The 13410-nt window shown below is 39.9% G+C and overlaps 2 protein-coding genes across 25 annotated transcripts in view; one reads left to right on the forward strand and one right to left on the reverse strand.

Annotated features, from left to right (window-relative positions):
* The window catches only part of GFM2 (GTP dependent ribosome recycling factor mitochondrial 2), a 109425-nt gene that overhangs the window by 58802 nt on the left and 37213 nt on the right, over positions 1-13410 (forward strand). For 11 of the 23 annotated variants that reach the window (XR_011525735.1, XR_011525731.1, XR_011525738.1 and 8 more), the window contains 2 exons: positions 900-1082; positions 1721-4613. Coding sequence is in view for 6 of the 23 variants with exons in the window: in XM_070571640.1 (XP_070427741.1) it covers positions 900-1082; positions 1721-1849 (312 nt within the window). In the remaining 17 variants the exon portion in view is untranslated. Of the gene's footprint in view, positions 1-411; positions 1083-1720; positions 4614-5611; positions 5797-13410 lie in introns of those variants that run through there. The other 12 variants (XR_011525732.1, XR_011525724.1, XR_011525728.1 and 9 more) reach the window with 5 other exon arrangements.
* The window catches only part of HEXB (hexosaminidase subunit beta), a 33241-nt gene continuing 24408 nt past the window's right edge, over positions 4578-13410 (reverse strand). For both annotated transcript variants that reach the window (XM_008508742.2, XM_008508743.2), the window contains 9 exons: positions 13092-13193; positions 10848-10977; positions 9697-9877; positions 9037-9123; positions 7759-7831; positions 6562-6736; positions 5425-5515; positions 5164-5268; positions 4578-4770 (listed from right to left, as the gene is read on the reverse strand). In XM_008508742.2, coding sequence (XP_008506964.2) covers positions 4710-4770; positions 5164-5268; positions 5425-5515; positions 6562-6736; positions 7759-7831; positions 9037-9123; positions 9697-9877; positions 10848-10977; positions 13092-13193 — 1005 coding nt within the window. In that variant the 3' untranslated portion in view covers positions 4578-4709. The remainder of the gene's footprint in view (positions 4771-5163; positions 5269-5424; positions 5516-6561; positions 6737-7758; positions 7832-9036; positions 9124-9696; positions 9878-10847; positions 10978-13091; positions 13194-13410) is intronic.

A 13410-nucleotide genomic window follows, 5' to 3' on the forward strand; every position in this document is an offset into this window, starting at 1 on the left:
CCTGATGACCAAGCAGAGGTTTAGACTCTCTAGGAAGTTGTTTTGTTACTTTTGAACTCTGGCAGGCTGGAGGAGTAAGATAGCTTTTAAAATCAAACCACCAGTGCTTATGGTGCTTGCAAACACCATCCAAAACCCACTTACCAATTTGTCTGATGTAACAATACCATTAAAGACGGTGTCTGACAGGGACCAATAAGTTTTCTTTACATTGCTGCTCCTCCCCCAGTTTTCTTCCACTCCTACTCGCCCTATGCTAGTTTAGCTTTTTTCGGCTTCCGCGTTCTTTTCTTTATGTGCTTGTTCTTCTTGGCCTTTGAAGCCTAAAATTCTGAAGAGCTAACAATCCGTTTATTTTAAATAGAGGATGTGTTTCTACCACCTTATAGTGTTAAATTTATCTTTTTTTAGCTCTCCCCTTTACTTCCCTCCTTGACTGCCCTGACGTGTGCCATGGACTGTAACTGGAAACATCAGGAACAAAACAGGTTCAAATAGGAAGAACTAAGTCTTCGACTGAAAGGGGAAAACCATTTTCTTTGGCTGTGTCTCTGGGCACGTGTTCACAAGTGCTCCGTGTAACCAGGCTTTACTAAGCACCCCTCACAGCACACCCACAGCGATCTCAGCACTGTCACACGTGGACAAGCAAATATTGAAGTTTCTGAGTTTTGTAAGATGTTATCAGCACATCTTACATATAAATTGTTATTTATAACATATAATATAAATGTTACATCTATATCTATATCTTTGTCTTTATAGAGAGTTAAAGTAGGCTATGTCTTTGCTAGAGCTCTCGGCTTAAGAGTGTGGGCAGTATTTCAGTATTATCTTCCTCTTTTTTTGGTGGAAATTTGATTTTTGGAAGAGAGGTTCACATTCTTTCATTTCTTCAGGCTCTGAAGAAAGCCGACAAGCAAGTTTTAGAGCCCTTGATGGGTCTTGAGGTTACAGTGACGAAAGATTACCTCAGCCCTGTCCTGGCAGATCTGGCACAAAGAAGAGGCAACATTCAGGAAATCCAGACTCGTCAGAACAACAAAGTTGTTATTGGATTTGTTCCATTAGCAGAAATCATGGTAGGTGCTTTGTGACTGAAAAGTACATATCCTTTTACAGGGAATATATATGCTGAGCGAAAAGAAACCATCAGTGCACCTGAAAGAAGCATCAGGGCTTTGATTTATGGGATGACTGTTAAGTTTCAACCCTTGGGAGCTGTTAGGACTTTGGATTTAAATTATTGGGGAAATCCAGGGGATTACAGCAGCACAGGGGTCGTTTCCAGGCCCCCACAGAGGTTGAGGTGTGCTGTACCAAGATGTGGCACCAGCCTGTATGACCATTGTTCCCTTCCCAGCACTTGGCCTCCCTGCACTGTTGCAGTTTTCAGGCAAGTGTCCTCCCTGCCAGCCTCTTCTGTCGAGGACAGGCCTGAGCGCCGGCAGAGCAGTATAAGGGCAGAGTGATCATAACACACGCTGGGACCAGGGAGAGCATCGGAAGCTTACCCACATTACTCTGTTTTCTGTTTTCCACAATATTTCTATCGTTTTTTCCTGAAAAATGGTTAAATGATCCATTTGAAGAAGGTGATATGGTTAAGTGACATGAGTAACATCACCACCTTTCCTGATAACGGTCCAAAGATAAGCAGCAGGAAGCAAAGCTTGGGCTGAAATTTGATGAGATAACTGACTTCTGTTATTTTGATTAGGGCTATTCAACTGTGCTTCGAACGCTAACGTCAGGCTCAGCTACTTTTGCCTTAGAACTGGCTAATTATCAAGCCATGAATCCTCAAGACCAGAGCACACTGCTGAGCCAGAGAAGAGGCTTCACCTAAGGGCTCGAGGTCCTTGGGGAGAAATTCAGGAGCACTTACCTGCTTTGTTTCAGTAAGAACAATTTTTATTTCTTTATTTATTGGACAAATACATTACTGTTTCAGTGCAAAGAACTAGATGAAAGATGTAACTTAAACTGACAGCACTGGAACTGTCCATTCTACTTTATTTTTTTTGATACAAAAATATTTCCCTTTAATAAAGATTTTCAAATGTCTTATATTTAAGGGGAAACAATTAAAATGCTGTGTAAACAGCCCATTAAATAAAGTTTTACTATTTATCTTTTAGATCATATAATTTTTCTTCAAAATCTGTACATATGCTTGTGATGCTCTCAAAAGTAGATCTTGAGTTAGATTTGACTCATCAGTGCTCTACAGAATTCAGATTCCAATTCTGCAGCATCTTTCTCTGGTTCTCCGGTTAGACGTTTCCCACCTCCTGCCGTCTCTTGGTACAGTGCGTCTCCATGCTGTTATTTGGAGGCCGCGGTCTTGAGGTAGGACTCGCTCGGTTTTCCCTTGGGGCCAAGATTCCTGCTGAGCACTGAACTGCTATTACGATTCCCAGCACAAGTGGTCCCAGGACTGGCCTCGTAGGCAGAGTGCTGGGTAAAGATCTGTTCTGCTGTGTCTCCAGGAGTTTGGTTCTGCTCTCTGCCAGCCTCTTCTTAGTCTCTTTAGTTTATTTGCCAATGATGTACAACTTTTAATTCTTCTAGATAGAGTTGCTTATAAGTTTCCAATGTTTTATTAGAATCTTCTTGAGAAATTTTCATTTTGGAGAGTTCAGATTCCAGATCTTTAATTTTGAGCTCCATGTGACTTCTTATTGAAGCATTATTATTCTCTCTTAACTGCTCTGAGTTTTCTTGAGCAGCTGCTTATGTCCGTAATAGATTGACTTCTTTTAATTTTTCTACTGTCTTGCTTTCTTCAGTCTCTCATTTATACTGTTCTGCTTGACCATGTTCTACCATGTTCATTTCTGTATGACTTTTGAGATTTACTACTTCTTGATCCAGCTTCTTTTTATTTTTGTCTAGTTTTTCACTTTTGCTTTCATGGATAATCCTATCAAAGAACTTGATTCTCTGCAGCCAGATGTACACATTTTGAAGATGCAGTTTCCAGTTTTGCTGTAAGAGCATCGGTACTATGTTTTAGCATTACTGTGAATATCCATTTCAATTTGATTGGTTTTTAAATCTCCATGGGAGCTATGCTCTCCATTTTCATTTAACTTCCTTCTTTTTTTTTTTTTTGGTGAGGAGGATTGGCTCTGAGTTAACATCTGTTGCGAATCTTCTTCTTTTTGCTTGAGAAAGATTGTCCCTGAGCTAACGTCTGTGCCAGTCTTCCTCTACTTTATATGTGGGATGCCACCACAACATGGCTTGATGAGTAGTGTGTAGATCCACACCTGGGATACGAACCCTGGGCTGCCGAAGCAGAGCACACAAACACAAACTTAACCAACTACACCACTGGGCCAGCCCCCCTCTTGTCATTTTTAAGAGTTATTTCAATCCAGTAACCTTTTTCTAGTTCACCATTTCTCTTCATTTCTTGATCCAGACTGTATTCCAGAGATGGTTTTTACTCAATCAATTTAATTATTCCTTTTCATCCTCAAACTAACTTGTATCTAATAGCTTTTTCTGAAGCTGTTCCATTTTGCCTGCTTGCTCTTTGAGTGCAGCTTTTGACTTGAAACTGCATTTTCGATTTCAAGCTTTGCGTGGGATTGTGCATCTTCTCAGCACGTCTTACAGCCTCTGTGTGTCAGTCCTGGGCTTCTTATAGCTGCCTTCTGATTTGACCACATTTCTTCTTTAAATCCTGTGTCTCATCTTATAAATTATGATGATAACATGATGCAGCCTTTGGTGGAGCCTCTGACGCAGACTGCTTTCTGAGGGTGTCGGCCACTTCTTTTTGCAATTGTCTCAACTTTGACAGCTGCCTCTTTCTGCTTTCTCATTTGAGACAGATGCCTTCTTTCTTTTAAATGATTACATTCATCCATTAATTCCTTCTTTCTTTCTTTCAGCATAAGATCTTGTTTTTCACTTTTGGCTTTAAGTTTTTTGTTTTTACAATATCCTGAAACTGGTCTTGGTTATTAATTACTGTCTTGTCTTTACTATCAGCTTTCTTGGGAGCATCATCTAGTTACTGTCAAAGCAACATATTTTCATTTTGTAATTGAGAAGCTGTCTCTTCTAAGGATTCCTGCTTCCCAATATATGTATTCACTTTACCTTGTTACCCTGTTCAGTGTGTGTATGACTTTATATACAGGCATACCTCACTATTGTGCTTTGCAAACACTGCACTTTTTCACAAGACCCTCCACCAGCAAAAGGACTATGACTCGCTGATGGCTCAGATGATGGTTAGCTTTTTTTAGCAATAAAGTATTTTTTTAAGTATGTACATTGTCTTTTTAGACATAATGCTATTGCATACTTAATAGACTACAGTATAGTGTAAACATATGTACTGGGTGACTTGCTTTACTGTGGTGGTCTGGAATCAAACCTGTAGTATCTCTGATGTCTGCCTGAAATGAGAAGTGCGCTCTGACGTTGAGTTAATGTACCTGACCTATACTGTGTATCTACGAAATTATCACTCTCAGCAGTAAAGACTCAGCCCTTTGGAATATCACAAGTGTTTCTGAAGCTTCTTTCACAAGAGAGTAATGTATAATAAGATAGAGTTTCAATCAATAAAAAGATTTTATTTCTATACCAAATCTTACTTTACATGATTTCAAAATCAAGTTGACTGTAGTACAGATTGCCGCGGGCTTTTTTCCCCTCCCGTTTTTCTTCTTTGTTTCGGCTCGCTTTTACACTCTGTCCTCATGGTTACAATATCCAGTAAAAAGAGGTTCTGCTGCTACTCCGCGTCTGTAGAACAGATACAGTAGGCATAAAAGCTGTTTTCGTTTGCTATCACTCATCTCCATCTTAAAGAACTTAATAGCTTAAATCAGAACCACTCAACCATTACGTTATTTAAAAAAGATTGTTAAAGTGATTCAGGATGGAGTTGTAAGTTACACCAAAATTTAATATATTTATAAAACAGTTTTGAGTCCAAATATATTTTCTCCTTAATAGGTGGTATTGTCTTCCTACAAAAAATAGCTCCCAATTAAATCATTACTTCTTAGGTGACATGCATTTCTATTTGTAGCAAAAAAAATGCAAGAATCTAGCTAACACTAAATAAGGTTAAAGATCACCCAGGACTTAATAGTATCCTAGCTTGCTAGCTTGAAACAGAGATCCTTGTCTTACCTGACCATTCTGCAGCGGTGAACTGTTAGTCTCTTGTAGGCATCCTGTGAGCTTCTGACATCTTGACGACTCCAGAGTCTCTCACCAACAGCACTTGCCCGAGGCCTAAATTTAAACCACATGTCCGCCCAAGCAGTTTAAATTCATATTTTCTTAAAGTAATATCTAAATCACATGCTTGCGGAAATTCCTAGTGCTTTCCTACTTGGATGGAGAAGGAAAGCTAAGGCATCTTAATTCAAATGTCATTAAATTCCATACCATAATCTTGGAGTGAGGTTAGTTGCATCCACATATTCTCCCCATAGACAAGCTTCTCCACCAATGACAAGTGTTTTCTGTTTTGAAGTACCTACATCAAATCATTGAATTGATAGAAGTTAAGCAGTCGCAGCTCAAGGCTTGTATACAGAGGCGATACTGATTTCTTCTTCTGTGTTTATCCTAGGACAGCATTTCTCTGCTCTAGTCAGCAGGACCCTGGGAGATGTTCATGGTTGTGGCCCCAAAAAAAGTGGCACACTTTATTCCCACCCGGACCCCGTGGTTCACACAGTGCTTATTAGCATATGTCAGCTAATGTGGTGGGCTAGTATTAAAGGTACCATTTTATTTGGTTTTTTTGCAAACTTATTTGGACTCCAGAAGCATTTTTCCCCCTGGTTGCCTCTGAATAGTGTGCTGGGAATAGAAGTTGGAATTAGTGACCACCACTCCTGCTTTCCATATCTACCTCTTGACATACTTACAAAGAGACTAAGCACCTAATGCTTTATTTTACAGTAATTGTGACTTTTTGATTCTCAGAATGTTTTCTAGAGAAAACAGTGATGTCAGTTCCTAATAGACTTATGGTTTTGAAACTTTTAACAGCAAAATCCTTTTTCTCAAAGGAAATTTTATAATAAAGTCTGGTGTACAAAACCGGACAAAGTAGGAACTTTTCCTCATAAAGGAGATCTGACAGCTTGAAGCTCCACCACTCAGACATCGCCTCCTTTGTCCCCTCCCCAAGGACGCCTACTCCTCAGAACCCTAAGACTGCACAGTGTGAAATCCACTGGTCGGGATTCAAGCCTTGCCTGGGTGTCTTACGGGGGAGGCAGTTCAGAAGAGGAGAGACAAGGGTCGTGCAAACATCTTTAAAATGTAGAGAGTGAGTAACAAGACAGTGAAAATGGAGACCAAATCTAAGGGAATCTACTTTTGAAGTTCTATTTAGGCAAGGTTATGGTTTCTTTTACAAAGTTTAAAATGATACTGAGCCCTTTCTTTTTAAGTAAATACAAAATCAAGGCTCAAATCTAAAAGGGAGGAGGGTTAGAGGGTAATGATGTAGGTAAGGATTCCCAGTGGGCGGGTAGAGCAAATCCAGGTACTGATGGGTGCTTCACTTACCATCAAAATCAAGAGGTTCCACGTTATAGTACTTCACCCAGTCTTGTCCGTAACTAATGTAATCTAAGTACCACGGGGCAGAAAGGAGCACAGGGAAGCCTTCTGCTGTGACTCTGCTTTGTTCCTTAGCATAGTCCCCGTATTTCCACACTTGAACTACTACGCCTGGCTGGAGCTGTCAGAGTTACAAGTTGCAATAGACAGCATTAGTTCTAGCAAATACAGGAGATGAAATTAAGAGTCCAAGGCATTATCAAAATGACTTTCTAAGAGCCTTGAAAAAACATGTTTTCTTCCTTCCCCTTTCCCTCTAGTTAGTCCAAATATTCCTGGTTGTAGAGACTCAAAATTAGAAGTTTCCTCAACCTTAAGGTTGGATATTCAACTTTTGCCTATATATGACCCCATATAGGTGTAATGAACTAAGGCTTTAGTCCCATTTCTGCCTGTGAGGATGTCACCAGCCCTCCTGGAAAGGCAGTACTAGTAGCTGGACTTGAAAATTCTCAGTTGCCTCAAAGGAAAATAAAGCATTCTGACTATGTCAGAGAGAGATGCCATTTAAAATAAAGTGTATGTGGACAATTTTACTTAAAACAACTACTTTATGGGGCCGGCCCGGTGGGGCAGCGGTTAAGTGCCCACGTTCCGCTTCTCAGCAGCCTGGGGTTCACCAGTTCGGATCCCGGGTGCAGGCATGGCTCCGCTTGGCATGCTATGCAGTGGCAGGCATCCCACATATAAAGTAGAGGAAGATGGGCACGGATGTTAGCTCAGGGCCAGCCTTCCTCAGCAAAAAGAGGAGGATTGGGTAGGAGTTAGCTCAGGACTGATCTTCCTCAAAAAAAAAAACTACTTTAGTAGCAATACTCATTTGTTCTTATGTTTGTTCTGCTCTTCTAAAACAAGCACTTCCTTCGAAGTACCTCAATTTGTGATTACTAACGAGACAGCAGGGGAGGAGGGGAGAGATGAGGAGGAGGCACTTAAAGTATGACGTAAATGGACAAAAAGAAACAAACACCATTGTCACTGGTCTCAGCCTACAGCTGCTGCCTGACAACAGTTTAAATGGGAAGGTAAGGTAATTTCCGCATGATGCCGGGGAAAGCTTCTTTAGGGCCGCTCCAATCCAAGGGAGTAGAATATTAGGTCTCTCCTATTACCAGAATCAGATGCAGTCTTCAAACTTCTCACCTTCACGTTATTATCAAAAACTTCTTGCCAGACTATGGATCCCTTGTTTATGGTTGAAATGATATTAAAAAGCCTACCATTGAAAAAAATTACAAAGTTATTTCAGATCACAAGCTTAATATGTTTAAAAAGCATGCACATTTCCTACCAAGGATTGCAATGTTGATAAGTGCCTTTCAATATAACGTGCACAGAATTATAGCAGAACCAGCTAAAGCTGGGTGGGGACCCATGTGGTTCCTTCTTTCTAGCACGTGGCTCAGAACCTGACACAGAGAGAGGAAGATGTGGCTACTCATAGGGAAACGTGGAAACAGCACAGCAACCTCTAGTCATTTCCTGGGTATCAGAATAAAGGAAACTATAATCTAGCCTGTGACATCACCTTAATAACATTCAACGGTTGCTGACAGTCCACAAATATTTCCTGATATTTAGAAAATACCAGGTGCTCTGCAGGATAAAAAAATTAGAATGTATCACACAAAAAGCTAAGCAGGAAAGGCTAGAATCTGGGCTTGCCCAGTGCAGGGGTTGGCAAACTGTAGCCTGAAGTCTGTTTCTGTATTGCTCATGAGCTGAGAATGGGTTTATGTTTGTAAAGTGTTTTTTTAAAAAATAAGAATATGCAACCTATATGTGGCCCACAAAGCCTAAAATATTTAGTGTCTGGCCCTTTACAGAAAAAGTTACCAATCCCTAGTATAGGGCAGAACTGTCCAGTAGAACTTTCTGCAATGGCGGAAATGTCTATTTATGCTCTTCCCAATATGGCAGCCACTAGCCTCATCCAGCTACTGAACACTTGAAATGTGGCTAATGTCACTGAGAAACTGAATTTTTAATTCTCTTTGATTTTAATTTTAATGCAAACAGCCACACGTGGCTATGGCTCCCTTCAGGAACAGCACAGGTATAAAGTAAAAGAAATGCTCCTGGAGTTGACAAAAGGAATGAATTCCAGGGGCTAGATGGTGATGAAGACTCGGAGGGGAGCCCGGGCTTTGAGGGGAGTCCTGAGAACAGATGACTGCTGTCCTGTATTTCCACAGTGACTGCAGAAGGCTTAGAGTCACCATGTTACTGATGTAAGAAAGCAGTGGATAGTGCTTCCTTCTTTATGACTTCATCTACACTTAGTATAACAAAGTATACAACATCTGTCTTTGGCAAGGGGTGGAGAGACAATGAAAAAATAAAATAGTACTAAATAATAGCTAAACTTTTACAAAAAGCATTGATGAAATAAGAGCAGAAGTAGGTTTTCAAGTAACTTACTTTTGAATATAGAAAACTTCTAGTTTTTTAAAATCTGTGCCAAACCCTTTTTGCTGCATGAACTTTTGGATGTCTGGATTGGACTCCCTTAAACAAAAACAGTGATTAAAAGTTCATTAAAAGTCTGACATGCCAAGTCTACTAAAAGCAGCACATACCCCTAACGTCATTTGTGCAGATTTAAAACTATTAAAAGCTTATAGGGAATAAATTAAGCCTAAAAATTTAATTATGAGTAATCTTAGTTTTCCATTGCAAATAATTTTTTCCAGAGGCTGATTTCCTGTAAAAATGACTTTCCCCACCTCCCTCCTCTTTCCTCCATCTAAGGCTATTTGCAAAGAGGATTTTTACTTGAAAAACCTCCCCCACTTAATCATTGCCCTCTTTCACTAAAGTTGTGCTCATTCACTATGGCCTTTTAAAAAGTCTCCGTTTTCTTTTGCATCTTATTCTCCTTCCTAAAAGCTTATGCTTTGTCATACCACCCATATGTACGTACTACAGAAATCCACCGTCTCAGCAGCTGTGTTGCCAAATGAAGACCTCGTGAGCAGAGGTCCTACCCAAATCTCCCCTTTTCGTGTGGAGACCTGCACACCTAATTAAAATGCAAAGGTTAAAAAAAGATGAAGTAAGGGTTTTAAAGAATTGTCATACCAACATTGAAATTCCACTTCATCTCCTCCCAAATGAATGAAATGATCTGGAAACACTGTACTAATTTCATTGAAAAATTTAGACAGGAAACTGTAAGTTGTATTGAGAATAGGGTTTATAGGTCCAAAAGTCCCAGACTGCGTATGTCCATGGTAACATGGAGTCAGAAGGTCCTTCTGACCTGGAAGAAAACATGAAGATTCTTTTCTACGGAAATATTTTAGTCACAAAGACATGGCTTTGCACATGATTATACTATTATTTTGTTGAAGCTATCAGAGATTTTATACAGAAAAAGATAAGCTTGTTTACTAAGAGTTACTATGGTAATTTCTTCCAAATAAGATGAGGGCAAATTGTCTCCTGAACCTTATCCCTGTGCCTGCTTCCCTCTCCATCAGCCTGGCTCTGAGAGTTTATCCACTTCAGATATTATCTCGAGTATTACTGACTCCCAACTCTTCAGCTTATCCCCGTCCTTTTTCTAGAGCTTCAGTCCCTACTTCAAATTCCCTGCTGAACATCATTAGATATCCTAGCCTTACCTCAACTATGATATAACAAAAACCAAATGTTCTGTTCCCTAAGCTGCTTCTGTGGCTTCTGGTTTTCTGTTCTGGTAAGGCTGCCACCATCCTCCTAGTCTCTGCCTCTCCCCTCTCCTATCGGAGTCAGTCAGTTGCCAGGTTCTAGAGATTACACTTCCAGAATGTCTCTCAGTTCTGTACACTATTCATTCTCACTGTTACCATTCTGGAATAAGACTTCAGTCTCTTTCCCCTTCCAGTCTGTCCCTTTCACATAGGTTTTCCTGAAGTGTGGCTCCCATCATGTCACTCTTCCTCCCCCTCACTTTCACTCGTATTCCTCACGTGAGGCCCTCAGCATTGTACCTCCCCAGACTTACTTCCAGTATTCTCCAAGTCTACCCTAATAATATTTATTGAACGGTAATAAATGCTAGCTGCTGTGCTATGTGCTTCACGTTCATTATTTCATCCTCAAAAAAATTACATGAATTATGTCTGTCAATAGTGCTGCCTTTGTGCAAATCACAAGTAAGAACAAAATGAGCAAACATCTAGTCATAAAATAAGAGATGCAGGACCTCAAATGTTCACTCTTGGCAACTGATAGAACACACTCCTTACCTTTCCCCCAAGACTGTGCGTGGCCAGGGGTATCAAATTCTGGTATGACTCGAATCCCTCGTAGTCGGGCATATTCGATCACTATACGGACATCATTGGGTGTATAAACATGAGACAAGGAATAGCTTCCCTATAAAAGCCACATTTATCAAAATTAAAATGTACTAAGTGGATTTGGTCCTGGAAATTGTTAACAGTTCTGTTTTCACTTTGATACCTGATAGGTGATTTTCCCCAGTGTCACAGTGTATTAAATAGTCCTATGTGATGTTGGATGACTCATTTAAATAAATTATTTGTTTCCCTTATCTTCTCAATAAGCTCTCAGCACACTTTGGGTTAATTCCAGATTTACTGATAGAATTGTCTGTGTCTACCAGTGCCTCTTGCTTCAGGAACCCCTACCATTGTGTTATTTCAACCTCAGGTAACCACACAACAAAACAGAAATAAAATGTTTGACTCTGAAGTGAAAACTCTGAAACACTGCCCTTGTCAGTTTCAGAATCAAAATTCACACATTAATACAAAGCTTAGCTGTTGTCTTTCAAAGTCACCTTAATGATTATCAGCTTAAAAAATTCCCAGGGCTGGCCCTGTGGCCGAGTGGTTAAGTTCGCGTGCTCTGCTGCAGGCGGCCCAGTGTTTCATTGGTTTGAATCCTGGGTGCGGACATGGCACTGCTCATCAAGCCACGCTGAGGCAGCGTCCCACATGCCACAACTAGAAGGACCCACAACGAAGAATGTACAACTATGTACTGGGGTCTTTGGGGAGAAAAAGGAAAAACAATTAAAAATCTAAAAACAAAAATTCCCCAGAGCTGCTCTGATAAGTGACCTCATTTTTTTTAAGATTACCCTGAGTCCCTTTATAGGTCACTTAAAAAATTAGAACTCGATATTGGTTGTCACTAAAGGTCCACTAAAGGTGTTACTGTAGCACATTTCTCAAGGTATAAACATATCAATAAATATAAATGCTCAACTCCTATAAAGTAATATTGTCCCACCCCCACCGTCAAATTTATATCTAATCAAGACTAGATCTAACTACCAGTTGACAGTAAATCTGGGTGACAGAAGAACATGATAATTGACACTATGGGAATGCAATTAGCAAAACCCAGACTCCGGGAAACTACCGGACAAATGATGTAGTTTCCTCAACAAAAATAAATTAAAAGAAAAAAGAGGTAATTCTCTTAAACTTAAAATTCTCTTAATCTAAAACTGATTACAACATACGGACCTTATTTGCATCCCAATGCAAATAAGATTTAAAAAACAAAAAAGGAACAGGCACTTGGGGAAACATGAATAACAACTAGCTATCTGGATTATTGTTATTTTTTAGCTGTGATCATGTATTATGGTTATTTAGTTTTAAACAGGCCTTTTTACAAATGAGATACAGTGTCTGGGATTTGCTTCAAAATAATGGTGAGGGGAATATAGGTGATACAAGATTATTAAAGGTGGGTGCTGAGGACATGGAAGGTATTAAATGATTCTACTTCTGTATATGTTTGAAATGCTCCACAGGCAAACAGGATCAGGAGTGAGGCTGCGTTTCAGCCCACCCTACATCGTGACACTGGAGAAAGCTCTGGCGTTGTGGCCTAGGGTGAAACTGAGTCCTGGCTCTGCCCCTTCCTAACTGCAACTTTGCATGAGGCACACGGCTGCTCTCAAGCTTAGGGACTGTCCCCGTATCACAGGGGGACCAAGCCAGGAGATACTGAGGCTCGCTTCCAGCCCCACTGGTGTGTACGGTCAATTTGGACACTTCTATCTGAGACTGCCATTATTTTCTAGGAAGGAGCTCTCATCTCTAAAGTTTCCTACTCCGTGTAGCTCTTCATAGAAAAAAAGATACCGTCATTTACAGAACTCAAAACAGTTCTGTTTACAGCAAATAGACAGTTGGACTACTTGGTAAATAGAATTACTTAACCTTACATTAATCATGAATGCTTCAGGTCTCCTACATTCATTAGTTTTTAAAATTTTATTGGTATAACCCCTAGATTGTTTACATTTGTAGTAACATAATTATGAAAACAGAACAGTTTTATGGATCTAAAATGCTAAGCCACAGCGTATCAAAAAAAACTTGAAACCACAAACATCTAATTTTTACACTTTAATTCTATCCATAAGAAGAAACATTTAAGCTACAAACTTCCAATGAAACTATACCAAAAATATTTGTAGACAGACTACAATGACATAAGTTACTCACTTTATTACTTAACTGGGGGAAGGTGATGCTCTGATAAGGGAAAGACTGGTCGTCAACTATGTGCCAGTGAAGAACATTAAACTTGTTAAAAGCCATGGCATCCTGCAAGCAGACACATTAACAAATTATACACCACAGCCATAAGACACGATCCAACACACATAGCTACATTCAGGATGGTTCCAGTGTGCCGGCTTCCTTTTAAAACTTTTTTTCAGCAAAGAAAGGTGGAAGAAGTATAAATTATTTATCTTACATACTTTGCATGGCACGTGACCTTTCAAAAAGCCTATACAGAATTCGTGTTTATCCTAAGCAG

Source organism: Equus przewalskii, chromosome 13 (genome assembly GCF_037783145.1).
Source record: "Equus przewalskii isolate Varuska chromosome 13, EquPr2, whole genome shotgun sequence".
Classification (NCBI taxonomy): Eukaryota; Metazoa; Chordata; class Mammalia; order Perissodactyla; family Equidae; genus Equus; species Equus przewalskii.